The sequence below is a fragment of the Aspergillus pseudotamarii genome, assembly GCF_009193445.1.
Source record: "Aspergillus pseudotamarii strain CBS 117625 unplaced genomic scaffold BDV38scaffold_12, whole genome shotgun sequence".
NCBI classification, from domain to species: Eukaryota; Fungi; Ascomycota; class Eurotiomycetes; order Eurotiales; family Aspergillaceae; genus Aspergillus; species Aspergillus pseudotamarii.
Genome location: NW_022475026.1, coordinates 631,653 through 652,202, shown reverse-complemented (window position 1 = coordinate 652,202; position 20,550 = coordinate 631,653). Strand labels below are relative to the sequence as shown.

At 48.6% G+C, this 20,550-nt stretch overlaps 4 protein-coding genes across 4 annotated transcripts; 2 read left to right on the top strand and 2 right to left on the bottom strand.

The window, feature by feature from the left end:
• Window positions 1-97: 97 nt before the first annotated feature.
• Window positions 98-6,689, bottom strand: BDV38DRAFT_29270 (tetrafunctional fatty acid synthase subunit FAS1). Its single transcript, XM_032062068.1, has 2 exons — window positions 818-6,689; window positions 98-753 (listed from the first exon to the last, which is right to left on the bottom strand). The coding sequence occupies exons 1-2, from the start codon at window positions 6,608-6,610 to the stop codon at window positions 304-306; spliced, it is 6,243 nt and encodes a 2,080-aa protein (XP_031916445.1). The 5' UTR covers window positions 6,611-6,689; the 3' UTR covers window positions 98-303.
• A 2,269-nt stretch (window positions 6,690-8,958) lies between these two features.
• Window positions 8,959-15,304, top strand: BDV38DRAFT_29159 (trifunctional fatty acid synthase subunit FAS2). The gene is made up of 5 exons (XM_032061776.1): window positions 8,959-9,045; window positions 9,208-9,266; window positions 9,329-9,933; window positions 9,998-14,943; window positions 15,002-15,304. Exons 3-5 carry the CDS (start codon window positions 9,417-9,419, stop codon window positions 15,110-15,112), a joined length of 5,574 nt encoding a protein of 1,857 aa, XP_031916444.1. The 5' UTR covers window positions 8,959-9,045; window positions 9,208-9,266; window positions 9,329-9,416; the 3' UTR covers window positions 15,113-15,304.
• Window positions 15,305-15,496: 192 nt separating this feature from the next.
• On the bottom strand, window positions 15,497-19,184 carry BDV38DRAFT_269340 (S-adenosyl-L-methionine-dependent methyltransferase; the record flags this gene model as incomplete). The annotated part of the gene is made up of 6 exons (XM_032056954.1): window positions 15,497-17,220; window positions 17,251-17,702; window positions 18,062-18,066; window positions 18,231-18,659; window positions 18,694-18,899; window positions 18,956-19,184. 6 exons carry the CDS (start codon window positions 19,182-19,184, stop codon window positions 15,497-15,499), a joined length of 3,045 nt encoding a protein of 1,014 aa, XP_031916443.1.
• A 480-nt stretch (window positions 19,185-19,664) lies between these two features.
• On the top strand, window positions 19,665-20,457 carry BDV38DRAFT_280377 (putative C2H2 finger domain protein; the record flags this gene model as incomplete). The annotated part of the gene is made up of 3 exons (XM_032059295.1): window positions 19,665-19,673; window positions 19,763-19,789; window positions 19,861-20,457. 3 exons carry the CDS (start codon window positions 19,665-19,667, stop codon window positions 20,455-20,457), a joined length of 633 nt encoding a protein of 210 aa, XP_031916442.1.
• Window positions 20,458-20,550: the final 93 nt, after the last annotated feature.

Here is a 20,550-nt window from a genome sequence, read left to right as displayed (position 1 = left end):
ACCATTCAATCAGCGTAAGTACAGTATTAGGTTTTAGTCAGTATATGCTCATGATAATTGAATATCTATTGAGGTCATGCTAAAGTAGTTATCTATATGAAATGGGGATTGAGGTATAAATAGCACTTGATAAAAACTGTAGAATTGGGATAGACGTTTTGAACACCCAGCGCTAAGCCGAAACATCTTTGGTCGAAAATAGAGATGAGACAAAGGCATTATAAAGTAACAATCGTGCAAGGAGTGTCCTTTCTATGGCTATTCTTTTAAGCGGATTTTGTACCAACACCGTGTGAGACGTTCTCACTTCTCTTCCTCGTATTTCTCCCAGTTTGCCAAAATGTTAGCAATACGCGGTGAATTCGTGAGCCTGTAGACATCTTCGAAATATTCCTTGGTAAGTTCGAAAGGGCGAGCCGTGACATTTGGAATATATTTTCCAACCAACTTGCTGGGGTCAATAGTGTTCTTATTGATCTTCTTTAGCAAAAACGATCGGAAAGGCTTGACACCAGAACGGAGGAAAGTGCTGTGGAAGGGAACGTCAATTCCCCTCAGAGGGATGGTAGCGAAGCCACGCTCAAGGGTAATGGGCTTAGGCTTAGACTCGGTCTGCTTGACACATTCATGGATGATCTTAACCAGGTGAGCCTTGACATCTTCTAAAGACATGCTCTGCATGAGGGCCGGAATGTCAATGTTCTGAGCCTTCAGGTAATTGAGTAGATTTGTAAGACAGTCAAGTGCTCGGAGCTATGAAGGAGAAAGCTTAGTTAGAGAAACTGTTCATAATCGAAAGGGGAAATGGTAGACTCACATCTCCAGCTGCAACATATTGCATGTTTGCGACATTGTAGTTCACGATCTCAAGTAGCCAGCCAGTTTGCTCCGAGATGTTCTCTACCACATACTGCAGAGCCTGTTCATTGAAGGTCTTCGAAATTCGACTTGGATTGACAGCGCACATAGAGTAGTTAGAGCGGCCTTGTTCATCGCGTTCAACAGCAACTTGCATGGTCAACCCGCGATAGAATACCACAGAAACCAAGCTTTCAATAGGCATAACATCGGCAAGAGCTGCAAGAGCTGAATATTCACCAAGTGAGTGACCAGCGAAGCTGCTATCTCTTTGGACCAGTCCCTTGGAACGCATATCTTCAAAGCTAGCCTTCTCCATCAATGTCAAAGCTGGCTGTGTAAATTGTGTCGCAGAGAGCAATCCGGACGGTGATCGATAGGTGTAAGACGTTGTATTTTCGTCGATTTCCTTGAAGATTTTCTCCGACTTGATGCTTCCATCCGCATTAACAGACTCGAAGGTCATCGACATGTAGTTTTGACGAATAGCTTTGCCGCGGGGGCCACCAAAATAGACGGTAAGTTCCTTGGGGTTGTTTTTCACAATATCAATGATGGAAAGACCATAGTTCTCCATGAAGTGACGGTCTGCCCGATCCCAAACTTCTCTAGCAACAGGGCTGCTGCTATATAGCTCCATTCCCATTCCTTGTTCTTGGGAGCCCTGTCCAGTGAATACGTAGGAGGTAACCGGTTGTTCCACCTCTGCTTCACCAAGAAGAACTTTATCCTCTGTCTCCTTGTTGCTGGCTTCAACCTTGATGATCTTACGGCCAGCGATCATACCAACGTGCTGCAACTTGACGGTGATCATGTCGTTGGGCAAAACCATCCCAACCAGGGATACATGGAAACCCCTGACACGGCCAATGTTATTCTCAGCAGCCCAGGTTTCCACATAGCTGCGAACAGCGGCACTCGTATACATGCCATGGGTGATAGTACCTGGTAAGTTGGCGTAGCTGGAGAAAACTCGTGAGACGTGGATCGGGTTGTAATCGCCCGAGACGCGAGCATAGGTCTCGTTAGAAGTTGGAGCACGCAGCTCCAAAGGTGTCTTTCCGCTGAGAGGGATGGGGTTTTCGAAGTACACGGGCTGCTCGATAGATGTTCCGTTTCGCTGAAGGTAGTCCACCACTGGATTTCCGTGAGAATCTCCGGCTTCGTAGTCCACAGTCGCAACTTGAATAATCTCCTTGGTAGGGAGTTCTAGAAGTACCTGACCGACTGTTTGAACATGGCTGAACACGGATTTATTCTTGAATCGAATTAGACTTTGAAGGCGGAAGGTCAGGGTTTGACCCAATAACTCAACATCAGAATCATCAATACGGAACCACTCCTTCGACCGAAGGATTGCAACATCCCTGCTCGACGCAAGATGAACCTGCATCGGAACCTCGTCTTTACGCTGGAAGGTATTCTCGAAGTCCAAGTATGCTCCCCGATATAAGAACTGACTGGTGACATGCATTATAGGCTTGCCAGCTCTCTTGATAGTACCGCAGACCTCAACCATTTTACCGGAATCTTGATTGATAACAGCGTTAATCTGGGCGGTAGTATCTAGAACATCACCAACCTGAAGAGGCTGGGCCCCGGGGACCATCTTGAAGCCATTAGAAAGGTGGACCAATTTCAGCAAATCACCGTCAATAGTACGAGGGAAGATGGGCTTGGTAATGGCTTTCCAGCCAGCGACGATGGCGAAGTCCATGGGAGCAAAGACTTCCTTTCCTGGGCGATCGACGAATGCTTCACCGGTGTTGCCGACAGCATGGACGAAATCAGCGACAGCTTGTGACGTAATAGTCTCGCGACCACCATTGAAAGTTGCTGTCGTGGGGGTATCAAATGGAACATCGCTGTTGCCAAACCAGATGCGGTAGTAAAACTCCTTGATACGATCATTGCGTCCTTCCATGACCTCTCTGATGGGCGCATATCCTGATTCAGGATGATAAGTGAACAAGAATGTCAGCGGAACAACGCCACCTTCTGCAGTTCTGCCCTCGAAAAGAGTAAGGCTAATCTGGTTATTCTCATTCATTTTCACCTCTACTGTCTTAACAAGCTTGCCTGACTGATAAGGCTCCCTCACACTAATGGCGGTTTTGGAAGGATCATTTGGGTAGGCCATCTCGACATACATGCCCGAAGTCGGTGCAACGACTCGCTTCAATGGGTTAGTTTGGAAACGATGGCCCTGAACGAAGATATCGGCAAGGAAGATCGCATGTCTCCAAGAATAGGAGGTACCTGCAAGGAGACGTAGCCAGCGATCAAGCTCAGGCAGATCGAAGGAAGGGGATGACGACAGTCGGTAGCTAATCTTGTTGGCGTCTTCCGAGATGGTAAGGCCGTCAATCTCCGGCTCATCAATGGTCTCATCGAGCCGACCTCCAAGATATTCAATGACGGGGACCTTTGTCTCATCGCCATTGTATACATCCTCAAGAAGGCTCTTGATATGTCCCTGGTGGATTCCATTCAAGATATCTTGGACAGGCTGATCGGTGATAGTCGAGAATCTAGCAGCCATTGGCCCTTGCAGAATGCATGTTCTTCCAACGTCTTGATCTACAACTGCCTCCAAATCTTCACTTTGCCAGAGAGAATCTTTCTTGAACCAATACTCAAAGTTTTCATCCAAAGCAGGAACAAAGGGAACTGGTTTTTGGCCACGCCGTTGACAAAGTAGAAGGAAATGCTGGGCGTCTTGAGCATTGATCAATTGAGTTGCCGCTTCAGGATATGCGACCAAAATATTATCCACAGCAGGGTAGGGACTGTTGAGCTCTGAATAACTTTGTAGCAAAGACGGCTGGCCCTCAGCCGCAGTGAAACGTTCTTCGACACGGCGAATGAAATCACCAGTCAGTTTCTTAAGAGAGTCATCGATCCACCGAGATTCATGTTTGACGTACATTAGGTCCACCATACGATGAACCACCTCGGCGTACGTCATGTCTTCGAGGTCAGCCGTTTCGCCGGAAGCTTTGCGGCCGAACCAAACCTTCTGGAAATCATCGTTGAGCTTCTTAATTATATAATTGCGTTGCTTTTTGAGTTCGGGAACGCGTTTTGCCTTGTCGAGTTTGAAAATCTTTTGGTCCATTTCATGCCAGAACAAAACGCCTCTTGTTGCAAGTTTATGGATCGGCTCGCCCATTTCGGAGAGGACCGTCACTACACCACCTGCAGAGCCTTTGTATGTCTTCTCCCAGTCTTGGTCATCAAGACCAGGGGCATCCGCAATAGCCTTCTTCGCGTTCTTCGATGTGTGTGCTTCCTTGGCGATCATTATGCGACTACCGAACAAGCAACCGTCAAAAGGCATCGGGGGGTAGCCAAAACGAGATGACCAGGTTCCCGAGAGGTAGGGATAAGTATCCTCAGACCCTCCAAAGCCACTGCCTGCCACAAGGACGATGTTTTCACAACGTCTGATACGGCTATACATCTGCAGCACGGGCTGATGGAAATCCTCGAAGGAGTGATGTCCACCACCACGGCCTCCAGTCCACTGAAGAATGACGGGGAACTTAGGGTTTGCCTTGGCAATGTTGATAACCTGTTGAATAGCGTCCACGGAACCTGGCTTGAAGGCAATGTGCTTAATGCCGAGAGTTTCAATGTACTCATTGGCTACTTCGATTGAGGGAACGCCGGCACCGATTGTCAAACCTTCCACAGGAACACCGTCGGCCCTCAGTTTTCCGATCAGGGGTATTTGCCATGCCATAGCGCGGGGATTGACATAAATCAAATTAATGGTGATACCGCGGCCTGGAGGAATAGTTTTTTCGATCTTGGAAACCGCTTCGGTCATAGTCTTAGCATTGTAGTAACCACCACCAGCGAGTTCAATGTGGTAACCCGCATTCATCGTTGCGGCCACGAAATCCCAAGGAACAGTGGTGGGAGTCATGCCAGCAACCATTATGGGAGGGATGCCTAACAATCGGCTCATCTTAGTATCAACAAAGGTCTGGCCCGCTGCATTCTTCACAAGACGCGGCCCATACTCCTTGACCCAGTCGATGGCGTACTTCACAGCATGCTCATCACGGTCAAACAGTTCTGGCTTATAACCAATCTCAGCGTTGGTGCCGTCCATGGCACCGGCAAGCACCACACGAACGCCTGTACCGTCCTTGTTGCGGTTCGTAAGCACGCCGAGACCAGAGATACCGCCGGGACCGAAGTCAACAATGTGGGTAGCCTTGGGGAAAACGGTTGCCTGCTCCCAGTTTACCGCGTCGTGGGTAATCATGCGCACCAGCGCAGGAACAATGTTTGCATCACCAGATTCACGCAGGTCTTCTCCGGTTTTAGTGCCATAAACAGGGATAGCAAGAGACTTGGCCGGAATTTCCAGGTCTTCCAGGTCTTCCAAGATGCGGTCATACGCGGAATACAAGTACTGGCTGTGGAAAGGAGCAGTAATTGGAAGGAACCGGTTCACGAAGCGAACCTTACGTTGTGTGAATGGCACACGATTCTGGTCCAAGCCTGTAGGAGCTTTGACTTTGCGCAGGCGCAGATTAAGACCGTAAAGCGAAAGCGGAGGACCAGTGACAACGAAATTCCGTGCGCTGTTAACGAGAGAGATAGAGATGTGGCGATCCTCTGGAAGATGTTGGTTGGTCATGTCTATGTGCTCCTGAACAGCAGATCTTGGGAGGTCCCGGATAGACAGCATAGGGGTCGGGGTTCCTTCTCCATTTTCGATCGAGTCCTGCAACACCGATGGAGCAATAGATGTGCGAGGGTAGGCCTGTTGGCTACGAAGACCAATCCAGAAGAGCATAGTCAGAGCATCCTTGGCAACTTTCTCAAAGCTCTCCCACGTTGTTGCGGAGGCAATGGCTGCAGCGGTGACCACCCCTTGAGAGTGGCCCGTAGTTCCACTAAACCTTTCCAAGATTTCACTAGGCTCACGGCCCAAGGCTTTGCAAGTTACCACGAAGTGTGCTAGCTGAACTAGACCAATCAACGGGAGACTCACTGGAGCCGACACAAGATAATCTGTGTCGGGCTGTGAGTCCGGATCCTGGAGCCATTGGATGATATCCATGCCTTTAGGATACAATTTGCTCGCCTCCGGCTCCCGAGAGAGAGACAACAGCAACTGCGCTGACGAGGAGATCAACTCATCGACGAAAGATGGATAGGTTGTATAAATCTCTCTCAGCTCATCGAAGTATTCCTCAATGTTGCCTTGTCCACCAAAAACGGTATAAACGTTCGCCTTCTCATCTGAGGCAGCACGGAAGAGCGCAGAATCATATGGCTTGGTGGGTCGTCCAGCAGCCGCCCTGCCAGCGTAGTACGCCTTGACAACCGAAGCCTTTTTCGCGGTTATCCCTGGAAGGGCCGATGCAACCGCATGGACATCATTGCCGCGCATGAAGGCACGCTCAAATTCATTCAAGGCGAGCTTCAAGACCTCCAAATTCGTCCCATGTGCGTCATCCTCGCCTTCTTCTACCTCTGTGGCAATATGGCCAATATAGCGAGCCACAAGCTCCGCTACGGAAGAAGGCTCGTCATCCTGGGCAAGCTCGTCCGTTGGTTCCGGTAACGAGGCTGTGAAGGTGTCTTTCAATTGAGAAGCTTGAAAATGAATGGAGGTTGGCACGAGGAAAGAAAACTCCAGCGAACCATGCGACAGTATGAGAGGTCGCAAGGACTGGGAGGAGCGCGGGGTATTAATGCCCGTCTGAGGGCCTGTAGATGTTCCATACATCTCGTGATTTTGTATCTAGGTATACGTCTTTCGCAGTAAAGGTCAAGCGCCAGACGGAGATGCTGAATGAAATCTGGGAAATTCTATGGCATGTAAGTATGCTGAGCAAACCAGCACTCAAGATATCAAACTGGTTACAGGTGTAATATTTGCAAAACTAAAGAAACATTTGAGCCCTCATTTTTTCAAGGGGGGGGGGGGGGGGGGGGGGGGTTGGTCTTCTTTTGTTGCATTGGTGAAAGGAGACGAGTAATTGCACCCCAGAAACAAGGAAAAGTGAATTTGCTTACCTAGTCTTCAAAGTGGTTCTCAATTAAGCCTGGGTCAAAGTCATCAGCTGGTCCATCACCCAGCTATTAAAAAATCAGAAGGTGAAGAAGAATTAAAAGGGAAAAATGAAAATGAGCCCAGGTGTGGGAATGGATAGCAGACGAAGGAAGGAAGGAAAAGGAAAAGGCAAAGAATTGGAATCTGATTACAACATAAAAATATGGTGTAGAGAATAATAAAAAGTCAAGAAAGGTAAGTGGGAGGAGGAGCGGGAGACCTTGGGAGGGTTCTGGAGAAACTATGTTCACAGAAGAAATGAATAACGGATGGCGATAATACTAATAATGATAATAGGTAGAAGGTTAATAATGCTGGGGGTTAAAAAAAAACATAAAAAAGAAAATTCAAAAAAGAAAGAGAGGTAAGTACAAATGATAGTTAAACCAAAAACGGTGCTCATCACCACACATCAAATCAAATTCAAAGTAGTCGTCGGGCTCCCCCAAAGACAGAGAGAAATACCGATACAGACGCGCGCACACATATTGTGTTGAACCGGCCGGGCGGAGGTAAAAACCCGCAGCTTTGGGGCTGGTTGAATGAGAACCGTCCAGATCAGGTATGGCGGGCAGGGGAACCTCCCCAAAGGTCCAAAACGGTTGGGCTGGATCTAGTGGGACGTGACAATACTGTACCTAATACCATAGAGTTGATCGTCACACCGAGGGATGGGGATTCGTTCCATGGACTTGGCCTTACGGAGCACTATTTACTACTTTGCCAGACCAGCTTAGGATTACGAGCTTTGTGAGGTACTTACCGGCAAGCCGATGAGCAAAACTCACGAGATCAACCCGTCTTTCCCAATAAACATGATAAGAGACATTGACAGTTTTGTACCACTAGTCACCAACAAAGTATTCACACGATGTACATCTTTATAGAGCCAGACTTGATACCCCCTTCACCTCTATATGACTTAATTGATCAACTTGATAGTATCCGGTGCTTGCCGTGTGAACTTTGCCCCTCTATCTATCGATATATTGACCCCGCTCTCTTGAATACTAAGTAAGCATCCTTTATTAGAACAAACGGTTGCCCTCCCTTCTACATGACCCTGATAAAGGTTCGTCGTACTTTAGTAACTTGGAAAGATACTTTGATTACCTGAATATCTCCCCCCACCGACAAAAAAAAAATACAATAAAAGATTACAAGTCTTAACTGTCAAGATTTTGAAGGAAGGGGGAAGGGGTTTATACCCATTTGCTCCTCCTTCAGATAGGTTTGGGTCATTTCTACTCAAGCGGACCAGTACTTGGTATACGAAAAATTATGCACTTATCTTCTCCGTTAGTGCCGTTGCTCTTTTCATTTTTCCAAACTCTCTTGCCCTGTCCTTTTCCACTATAAGCCCATGGGGTGGTCCCCTCTCGAGTGATGGGAGTTTAAGGTATCAACCACTTAGTACTACTATGTACTAGATAGAATCAGTGAGAAAGCCTAGCCTACCCAACTACCTATGTATGTAGTACTTGTAGTCCAGGTATTGGTACCACCTCATCAACGCCCCCGGCCAGTAGTAGCTGCAGGTATCCACCAGCTAAATGAGTACCCAATGACAATCTTGAATGTGTATTTCCAGGTATGAAAATTACCACGAGTCCCATCACCTCAACTGTGGCCCCGTCTTGACAAGGACCTTATCATGGAATTGCTTTATAATTAATCGATTAATTTTTTTTTTGGTTCTTTTTGGGACAACAGACTCCATCCACTGTATTGGGCGCATACAACCTTAGTAGTTGTTACAGGTGACGAATACTGCTGGCTGGCTTGAGTACTAGTAGTCTTCCGCCCCAACAACACTCACCAAAAGCTCACCAGCAATAATTTCGTTCCCATCCATCCACAATCTCACCTTCTCTCACCTCAGTTTCCTTTATTATTCTTTTCCCTTTCTTTGGTTTATTCTGTTTCTACCACATTGGCAAATTCTCCCCACTGCCTGTGGTCCCAACTGGGGTGAGTTTCTCTGATACCGCACGGTGTTTTAATTTTTTTTTTTTTTTACACATTTTATTCTATTTTTCATTGTTTTTCCTTTTCCTTTTTTTTTTCCCCGCTTGATTGCTGTTTTCCAGAGGCCGTTTACATGAGTAGTATGTACCGTGTCTAGCACTATCTCTACTAAGTGCTTTTGTTCTTTTGTTCCTTCTTTCTGACTTAAAGTGGTTATGCCCTTGGCAAGAGAAGGCACTGGAAACCATAACTTTTTAATAAACCTTTAGATCAACTCACGCTGACAATTTCCCTATAATTAGGCTTAAACTTATTATTATCTCTTTAATTACTTTTTTCTCGCCCTATATCTTGGTCTCAAGTCAGTTTCATTTGGACAGCTGCTACAAGTCTAGCCTAACTGTTGACGAATTGACGATTGAGGAACTGGTCAACGTGCAGATTCATATCAGAGCTTGATCTTCCATTATCACCCTCCTTCCCGCTGTTAATATATTATCCCCTCCTCAAGATGCGTCCTGAAATCGAACAGGAGCTCGCCCACACCTTGCTGGTAGAACTACTGGCGTACCAGTTTGCATCTCCAGTGAGATGGATTGAGACGCAAGATGTTATCCTGGCGGAGAAACGAACGGAAAGGATTGTTGAGATAGGTCCCGCAGACACTCTAGGGGGAATGGCGCGACGAACGCTCGCATCAAAGTATGAGGCATATGACGCTGCCACATCCGTCCAACGCCAAATACTCTGCTATAACAAGGATGCAAAGGAGATTTACTATGATGTAGATCCTGTGGAAGAAGAGCCCGAGGCCCCCCCCGCAAGCCACACACCTGCCCCAGCTGCTCCTGTCACAGCGACTGCGGCTCCTGCCGCATCAGCCCCTCCTCCCAGCGCTGGTCCCGCCGCAGCAGTTGAGGATGCTCCAGTAACAGCAGTGGATGTGCTCAGGACACTCGTCGCACAGAAGCTGAAGAAGGGTCTGTCTGATGTGCCTCTAAGCAAAGCCATCAAGGACTTGGTTGGTGGTACGTATTTGGGAATCCGTCCCGAGCTCTATGATATCTTGAGCTGACGTTACCTATTCTCTAGGTAAATCTACCTTGCAAAATGAAATTCTCGGAGATTTGGGCAAGGAATTCGGTTCCACACCAGAGAAGCCAGAGGACACCCCTCTTGATGAGCTGGGTGCTTCCATGCAGGCGACATTCAATGGGCAACTGGGCAAGCAATCCTCCTCTCTCATTGCTCGCTTAGTCTCATCCAAGATGCCCGGAGGTTTCAACATTACAGCCGTTCGAAAGTACCTCGAAACACGATGGGGCCTGGGGTCCGGCAGGCAAGACGGTGTTCTCCTTCTCGCCCTTACAATGGAACCCGCATCTCGTATTGGATCGGAGGCGGACGCTAAGGCATACCTCGATGATGTGACCAACAAATACGCCGCCAGCGCAGGAATCAGCCTCTCTGCTCCAGTGGCTGGTGGCGACAGTGGTGCGGGAGCCGGAGGCATGCTGATGGACCCAGCAGCAATCGATGCTCTGACCAAGGATCAGCGGGCCTTATTCAAGCAGCAACTTGAGATCATCGCGCGGTACCTGAAGATGGACTTGCGCGCAGGCCAAAAAGCTTTCATCACCTCTCAGGAGACCCAGAGGGCTCTGCAGGCCCAGATAGATCTTTGGCAAGCGGAGCACGGTGATTTCTACGCCTCCGGCATTGAGCCCTCCTTTGATCCTCTTAAGGCCCGTGTGTATGACTCGTCCTGGAATTGGGCCCGTCAGGATGCTTTGAGCATGTACTATGATATCATCTTTGGCAGACTGAGGGTCATCGATCGTGAAATCGTGAGCCAGTGTATCCGCATCATGAATCGGTCGAACCCGCTTCTTCTTGATTTCATGCAATATCACATTGACAATTGTCCTACTGATCGCGGCGAGACGTATCAGTTGGCGAAGGAGCTTGGTGAGCAGCTCATTGAGAACTGCAAGGAAGTTCTAGGGGTTGCCCCCGTGTACAAGGATGTCGCGATCCCCACTGGTCCCCAGACAACTGTTGACGCCCGAGGAAATATTGGTTATAAGGAGGTTCCCCGAGCCAGCGCCCGCAAGCTGGAGCATTACGTGAAACAAATGGCGGAAGGCGGTCCCATTTCCGAGTACAGCAACCGGGCGAAGGTGCAAAATGATCTTCGCAGTGTCTACAAACTCATCCGCAGGCAACATCGTCTGTCTAAATCTTCCCAGTTACAGTTCAATGCGCTTTATAAAGAAGTCATTCGTGCCCTTAGCATGAACGAGAACCAAATTATGCCTCAAGAGAACGGCAATGGGAAAAGATCGAGCCGGTCTGGTCAAAAGTACAACGGCAGCCCTCGAGCTGGCAAGGTCGAGACCATTCCCTTTCTACATCTCAAGAAGAAGACCGAGCATGGGTGGGAGTACAATAAGAAGCTCACTGGTACCTATCTTGATGTGATGGAGTCAGCCGCGCGGTCAGGTCTTACATTCCAGGGCAAGAACGTTCTTATGACTGGCGCGGGTGCTGGTTCTATCGGTGCGGAAGTCCTGCAAGGCCTGATTAGCGGTGGTGCCAAGGTGGTTGTTACCACAAGCCGTTATTCGCGTGAAGTTACGGAGTACTACCAAGCAATGTATGCCCGCTACGGTGCCCGTGGCTCACAGCTTGTGGTTGTCCCTTTCAACCAAGGTAGCAAGCAAGATGTAGAAGCCCTTGTTAACTACATATATGATACGAAGAAGGGGCTCGGCTGGGATCTTGACTATGTAGTCCCGTTCGCTGCCATCCCAGAAAATGGTCGGGAGATCGATTCGATTGATTCCAAGTCGGAGCTTGCTCACCGCATCATGTTGACCAACCTTTTGCGGCTCCTAGGCTGTATCAAATCTCAAAAGCAGAGCAATGGCTTCGAAACACGACCGGCCCAGGTAATCCTTCCCCTATCACCAAACCACGGTACATTCGGGAATGACGGCTTGTACTCCGAGTCCAAGCTAGCTTTGGAGACGCTCTTCAACCGTTGGTACTCGGAGAGTTGGAGTAACTACCTTACCATCTGCGGTGCTGTTATTGGCTGGACTCGTGGGACGGGTTTGATGAGTGGAAACAACATGGTCGCGGAAGGAGTTGAGAAACTTGGCGTCCGCACTTTCTCTCAGCAGGAGATGGCCTTCAATTTGCTGGGTCTCATGGCTCCTGAAATTGTCAATTTGTGTCAACTTGACCCTGTTTGGGCCGATTTGAATGGTGGACTACAATTCATTCCTGACCTAAAAAGCCTTATGACGAAGCTCCGTACCGACATCATGGAAACAAGCGACATTCGCCAAGCGGTCATCAAAGAAACTGCCATCGAGAACAAGGTTGTCAATGGAGAAGACAGTGAAGCGCTGTACAAGCGTGTTGTTGCTGAGCCTCGAGCCAATATTAAGTTCGAGTTTCCCAAACTCCCCACCTGGGACGAGGAAATACAACCCCTCAATGAAACTCTCAGGGGTATGGTCAACTTGGACAAGGTTGTTGTTGTTACTGGCTTCGCTGAAGTCGGACCTTGGGGTAACTCGCGAACCCGCTGGGAAATGGAAGCTCATGGAAAATTCTCTCTTGAGGGGTGTGTGGAAATGGCATGGATCATGGGGCTTATCAAACACCACAACGGTCCGCTGAAAGGCAAGTCATACTCGGGCTGGGTTGATGCAAAGACTGGGGAACCAGTAGACGACAAAGATGTCAAGCCGAAGTACGAGAAATATATTCTGGAGCACTCTGGTATCCGCCTCATTGAACCTGAGCTATTCAAGGGGTATGACCCCAAGAAGAAGCAGCTGCTCCAGGAGATTGTCATTGAGGAGGATCTGGATCCATTCGAGGCCTCTAAAGAAACCGCTGAAGAATTTAAGCGAGAGCATGGTGACAAAGTTGAGATCTTTGAAGTTCCTGAGTCGGGAGAGTACACTGTTCGTCTCAAGAAGGGCGCCAACCTCCTGATTCCCAAGGCTCTCCAGTTTGACCGCCTTGTTGCAGGCCAAGTGCCAACTGGCTGGGACGCTAAGCGGTATGGCATTCCCGACGACATCATTGAGCAGGTTGACCCTGTGACCCTGTTTGTTCTTGTCTGTACAGCTGAAGCGATGCTGTCGGCCGGTATCACTGATCCTTACGAGTTCTACAAGTATGTCCATTTATCTGAGGTGGGTAATTGCATCGGCTCTGGAATTGGAGGAACCCATGCTTTGCGAGGAATGTATAAGGATCGGTACCTAGACAAGCCACTTCAGAAGGATATCTTGCAGGAGTCATTCATCAACACTATGAGTGCGTGGGTTAACATGTTATTGCTCTCCTCTACCGGACCTATTAAGACGCCTGTTGGTGCTTGTGCAACGGCTGTGGAGTCAGTTGACATCGGGTACGAGACTATTGTCGAAGGAAAGGCCCGCGTCTGTTTTGTTGGTGGTTTTGATGACTTCCAGGAAGAGGGCTCATATGAGTTCGCCAACATGAAGGCTACTAGTAATGCTGAGGACGAATTTGCCCACGGGCGTACACCGCAGGAGATGTCACGTCCTACCACGACCACTCGTGCCGGCTTCATGGAATCGCAAGGTTGCGGTATGCAGCTCATCATGAGCGCTCAGCTCGCACTGGACATGGGGGTGCCGATCCACGGTATTATTGCTTTGACAACTACGGCTACTGACAAGATCGGTCGCTCGGTTCCTGCACCCGGTCAGGGTGTCCTTACGACTGCGCGGGAGAACCCTGGCAAATTCCCATCGCCCTTGTTGGACATCAAGTACCGCCGCCGGCAGTTAGATTTGCGCAAGAAGCAGATCAAGGAGTGGCAAGAATCTGAGTTATTATATCTTCAGGAGGAGGTTGAGGCCATGAAAGCCCAAGACTCTGAGTCATTCAACGTGTCTGAATACATGCACGAACGAGCCCAACACATTGAGCGTGAGGCCGTCCGCCAGGAGAAGGATGCACAGTTCAGTCTCGGCAACAATTTCTGGAAGCAGGATTCCCGCATTGCTCCTCTGCGTGGCGCTCTTGCCACTTGGGGCCTCACTGTTGATGACATCGACGTCGCTTCCTTCCATGGTACCTCCACTGTTGCAAATGATAAGAATGAATCGGATGTCATTTGCCAGCAGATGAAGCATTTGGGCCGTAAGAAGGGAAACGCAGTCCTGGGTATCTTCCAGAAATACCTGACTGGACACCCCAAGGGTGCCGCCGGAGCTTGGATGTTCAACGGGTGCCTGCAGGTTTTGGATAGTGGCCTAGTTCCTGGCAACAGGAACGCTGATAATGTGGACAAGGTGCTCGAAAAGTTCGACTACATTGTCTACCCCAGCCGCAGTATTCAAACAGATGGTGTGAAGGCATTCTCAGTCACCTCTTTCGGTTTCGGTCAGAAGGGTGCACAAGTTATTGGTATCCACCCCAAGTATCTATACGCTGCTCTTGACCGCGCACAGTTTGAGGCCTACAAGGCCAAGGTTGAGGCCAGACAAAAGAAGGCGTATCGGTTCTTCCACAACGGCCTGATCAACAACAGCATCTTTGTTGCTAAGAACAAGGCGCCATATGAAGATGAGCTTCAAAGCAAAGTCTTCCTCAACCCTGATTATCGGGTTACTGTTGACAAGAAATCTTCCGAGCTTAAGTTTCCTGCAGCTCCCCCAAAGGTCGCCGGTAAGGGAGTTGAAAGCACAAAGCAGGTAGTTGAGTCGCTGGCGAAGGCTCACGCTGTTGAAAACTCGAAGGTGGGAGTTGATGTGGAAAACCTGGAGTCTCTCAATATTGAAAATGAGACGTTCATCGAGCGAAATTTCACTGCTGAAGAGCAGCAATACTGTCGCAAGGCAGCTTCACCCCAAGCATCATTTGCCGGACGGTGGAGTGCGAAGGAGGCTGTTTTCAAATCCCTTGGTGTTAGCAGCAAAGGTGCCGGTGCTCCGTTAAAGGACATCGAAATCACTAGCGATGCAACAGGGGCCCCGGTTGTTAATGTGAGTCTACCCCTGTCTTTATTTTACGGTTAACTCATGCAACTAACATCTTTTACAGCTTCATGGTGCTGCAGCCGAGGCGGCCAAACAGGCCGGTGTGAAACAAGTCAGTGTCAGCATCAGCCACAGTGATTCTCAAGCAGTAGCAGTAGCCGTGTCCACATTCTAATGGTTTGACGATCAAGCTGGGCTAAATTATATGTATTTAAGTATAGATAATTTCTTTTCATTGTTGCTTAATCCTCCCCTGGCATAGGCCACCACATTTCTTGGAATTAGATTATCCCCGGCTGTGAGCTTATCAGGTATAATAACCTCTTTCTGAGGTGCTACTGACCCACATCAATTTTTTCCGAATCAATTATTGCGAACTGTGTCACACCAATCGACCAAGCATATATACGTTTCTCCCCCCTCACTTGTCTTACGCGAATGCTACATCTAAGGCAGATAATTAGAGTAACTCCGACACACATTGCCACGAATTATTCTATTCCATAAATAATTCGCTACTAAACAAACCACACCGTCGAATACGGGACGACATGGATTCTCAGCTCTGCCCGCGCCCAGACGCTCGATTTAATGGACCCCAGTTAGCGCGAGGGTTGATTTGATATCTGACGAGTCGTTTTTTGGTCACTTCTCTGCCTAGAGATTCGTCGAAAACAACATCTAACGTGCTGGTATTAGATTTTATTGTAAATGTTCCATGGGCTTGGTTGGTGCTCTGAGCCTCCTTCTGCATATTGGCAACTCGAGAATCGGACTCGTTTTGGTTCAACACCTGCCAGAAGCCGGAACGATATAGCGCGGCTTCGACTTTCGTCACTACATCAGAGATATCCTTCCCATTTTCGGCGGCAGACACGATCTCTTGCCTCAGCAAACATAAATTTTTGTCGCCTTCGTTCGGCTTCTGAAGGTTTTGCCGGCTTTTCGCCATGATAGCAGCGCCGGCAGTGCCAGGCTTAATGGCATTTTCTTTGATAGGTGATTTCTGCCTGACCCATTCTCTCATGATCTCCCAAATCACATCCCAAGGTGCATCTGTGCGGATAGTATTGGGTTTGGTGTGGCTACGGGTACATTGGTAACCCAGGTGTCGCACAGCTCCACGGAAAGCATCGGAAGAGATGGTAGATGTATGAAGGACTTTTGAGAGAGCACTCAGACTGAAATAGAATGGATACGGCTCTCGAAGAGCCGGGTCCATGCGCGGAATAATAGCTGGATCATCATTTAGTGCAGCATCCTTGGTCTTGGAGATAGTAGGCTCTAAACTGGCACTCCTTATAGAGGTATTGCAAATCAAGTCCTCCTCAAGTGCTGTAGTTAACATGCCTTCGATCCTGTCTACCGTTTGATATATGCTTCTATCCGCCTCAGGAAGCATATCGAGAACTCTTCGGATGAAGTGAGGGTTATGTAGTGGCCCCGCCCACATTGGGCCGCCTATGTGAGTTTTCATCCCACAGTGCGCACAGGTCATGTTTGCCATCGGTCCCTGGGCGAATCCGTAATGATAGAAAGGGTTCCCTTTTTTATCCAGTCGTGGCTTCGTTTGGGTCAAAGGCTGTGTTGACCAAGCTCCACAGCCTGAATCACAGTTGTAAACAACCATTGTATTGCCAGAGGCAAACTTAACTTCTGCTGGTGATCGATGAACGCGGACAAAGACTCGGGCGTAGAAGTCGATTGACAGAGATAGAAGTGGCTCGATAGCCAGGCCGTACTTGGCAGCTGACACCGCGAGTGCGTGAAGAATTAGGCGTAGCCCACCTTCATGGGAATGTGTACCTTTCGTTGGCACGCCGCCATACAATGCGTATGATTTTTCCGGGTACCCGTTGGATGCCCAAACCCCAGCATCGGTGCAGGTCACGCAAAGCAAACCCCCATCCTTGACAGCCTGTAGAGCAGAGTCCATAAACGGTGCAGCCGTCCCATAAGGATCCAGATCAATAGTATCAAACTTCCCAGTGTGCGGTCCACTGGCCTGAGTGGTGGCTGGGTTAAGAGTACTGTACATGTAAGTCCGCGCATCACCGGTGTTAGGTTGAATAAGCTTTCCAAGTCCGTTGTATTCGATGTTCAACTTCATTGATTTGATAGCAGACGGCGAAAGATCATTCGCAACCACGCGAGTAGCAAATGGAATCTCTGACGCATATCGTAGTGCACGCAAACCCGTAGCAGACAGAGCATCTAAAATAGTAAATGATGGCATGGTATCTTCTCCAGCCTGCGATTCTGAGGCCAGATGATCACTGCTTCCTGTCTGGTTGTCAATGTTGTTTCCCTTACCGTTTGGTTCCTCTTCATCGCCATCCTCCCTCTTCCGTTTCTTGCCCTTTAAATTCCCATCCACTGCACCCCTTTTCTGCCTCCTTTCGGCTCTCCGCTTCTTTAAAGCCAGCACATGTTCCCCATAGGCTTTGATCGCAAGTACACTCAGGTCACGATTGAATTGCTGGATAGGATTGTAGAATACAGACTGAGCTTCATCCTCCGCTTTGAGGTTTCTTCTTGTTCCTGTGGAGGCTGCAGCCTGGGAAGGTGGGTTCAGAATGAATGCATTCCCTTCTTTCACCACGTGATATTCTTTGCCGTCATACTGAACGACTTGACTTAAAAAACCAGACGCTGGTTCTGCCGCCATGTTTGATAACCGTGAACAGCAATATCGTATAGAAAATGGGAAGCCGGGGGCAAGCTGGGACGTTCTAAGTCGAGGGAAGATCAGAGCATTGGGCCGTCTAAAGTCGAAGGCCAAGCGAAGTGTCGAGATACGGTAAGGACGCCAGAAGCTCAAGCTCATCGGCTCCGGTGTAGAGAGCCCAATTCGTAAGGCAACAGAAGTGTTTATCTTGGAACGGTTGGTTATAAGTTTGGTCCGCGGAATGAACGAGGGAAGGAAAAAAAAATGACCAGAGATCGGAGATAACGCACGGGCCATGATTAAATCTCCAACACAATCTCACGTGGAGTACCCCGTATATGCCAACAACATACGGAGTACATACATGTCCGTATTGTTTGGGGAAAGGAATTGCCTCCTTGTCTCTTAATGGAGCTATCAAGCAAGTTTTGTTATTTACTACAGTGTTGTACATACATGAGCTTCGACAGAAGAGCTTGCCTCTCCCTTCTCTGCATACATAAAGTCCGAACTAGTCTCCAACCACGCACCCATTTCATAGCAAGGGCCCCAGAATAGGTACTTGTTTATAAATTTTATTCCAACCACTGGCCTCCCAGCCCGAACCCTGGCCTCCACGACCAACTATTCCCAGAGCGCCCGCGAGCCAGATAGCTGTTCCTACCGCGGCAACGCCATTGACTATCCACCGCATTTTTCTCTTTCTTTTGACCTGCTCTTCGCTTTCTGTGTACCCCAAGTAGCATTCAAGTGAGCCTTTCTTACAACCTCGCCCCTTCTGAGCCGTAGTGACCCTCCAACCCATCCAAGTAGCCCAACCTCCAATGATATGCCACATACCAACAGCGGCAAGGACCACATAGTACACATTCCAGAAGACAGGGTTTCGTGCGATTCCATGAGCCACATAACCCAAACCCACTCCCGAACTCCCACCATCGACGATCAAAGGCGTGACACGGTTAACGAGGACATGGGCGCCAAGGAATGGAACAAAGCAGTACCCTAGACGCGCTTGCAGGCTCATCCGTGGCCAGAAATTCAGGGAGTATCTCTGGGCGGCGAGAAGAACGAATATTGCGGAGAACAATGCCGGAAGCGATATGAATTAGGATGGGAACGGTCAGGACCACATGCTCAAGCCCCGGGGACTGATAGATGGGTCTCGTAAGAAGCAGATATGTTTCACTATCTAGAACCGACCGAGTTGCTAGAGGGAAAAGGGAGGTGTTGGCGAAATGTAGCGCAAAGAATAAGGTGGGGGGGTACGTTGAGTATCTCTGAAGTGCGGATACTAGAGTAACCCGACCGTTAGCTCAAATAAAACACAAAATAGTCAACAGGACATACACCATGAATCCCAGTTGTGTCCACGGAGACCTAGGCTAAACGAAGGCAGCCCGACTTCTGATCTACCCCCAAGCTTTGCTGGACGGCCTTGTGATTGAAAGACGTATTGGCCACTTTCGAGATCGGGAAATTCATCCTGCACTGGCGAGGGGTCCAACTCCTGCATAGAAATTGTTGAGCGCGTATCGATGTCCTTGGGTTTTGGCGAGATACTTTCTTTGGAGGTCATGATAATAGATTGAATCCCGTCAGCCTTTTGCAGGTAACAAGGCGGACTGGGGGAGCGAATTGTTTCTTTCTTTCTGTTTTTCTTTTTTCCCTACTTTTTGCCTCTATTTAATCATCGGAATAGAGGTATCATCAATATCGCCATGTATAAAATGGGATATAATATTCTTGCAGTATTTCATCACTTTAATCCGTGCTTCCAACAATGCAGCCATTACGATTGGTTGGGAGGCTACCGGTGGGGAAGCTTAGCCAATAGAGGAAGGTCCTACTACATACTACCTACTCTAGCTGCGGGTCTGGATTCATCTTTGAGCAACCTTCTTAGGCACAACGACATCAAAACACCCCAAGACATAATTCGTTTTGTCGCCCTTTCTCCACCCCTATTTCAGTGAGATTATCGTTCAAACACACATGGTTTCTCAACACAACTAAATCTTTCATTCGTTTCCTTCGCACTGCTGTGCACTATAGCAAAATGGCACCTGTATGTCTATCGTGTTACAACACCGAGACCCTGTTAAGCTATATGGTGGAAGATTCCGTTGTTGATGAGCTGATTTCCAATCAAACCAGCGTGGCTTTACCAATCCCGCCCCCAAAGTATGGCTCAATCCAACTAATGAACCGCGAAAGCTTGGTCCCTCTTGACTAATTCACGAGCTTCGTTATAGACTGAGTCTGCTCGCTCTGCTTTGAGCTCCTTTACCTGTACACTCTGCAACAAATCCTATTCGCGACATCCCGAGTATGAAGCACATATCTCTTCCTACGATCACCAGCATCGCAAACGCCTTCAAGACCTTAAACAACTCTCCCGAGACCCAAATGCTGCGGAGAAAGCTAGGCGAGCGGAAAGGAGGGCTGACGCAGAGGCTGGCCTAAGAGTCATTGATACCAAAGCCGGTGCAGCAGTGGGAACCGGGGGCGGAGGTGGCGGAGGTGGCGGAGGTTTCAAGAAAGGGGGGTTCAAAAGCTCCTTTACAACTGTCAAAGGTCCCGTCGCTCCGACAGCACCAACGAAGAAGAACGTACTTGGGGATGATGATGACGAAGATGAAATTCCAGATATTACTAATATAAGCCAACGTGCTCAGGCTACCCAAGACTCAAGTGATCATCCTGATTATGCAGAAAGTGACACGGATGCTGAATATGCGAGTGAAACAATGGGTAGTGCCTACTATGATCCCCTTAAGCCGACGGGCTGCTTCTCTGGTTGTGTCAGCACCAAACATATACCCATAGGTGCCGCTGCGGTCAAGGGGTAGGTTCGGTCGCCATGAAGATCATCGAAAAATGGTTGGCGTTCTTATTCGGATTAGGGATTGTTTGCCCTTTTCTTTTTGTTGTTCTACTTCTTA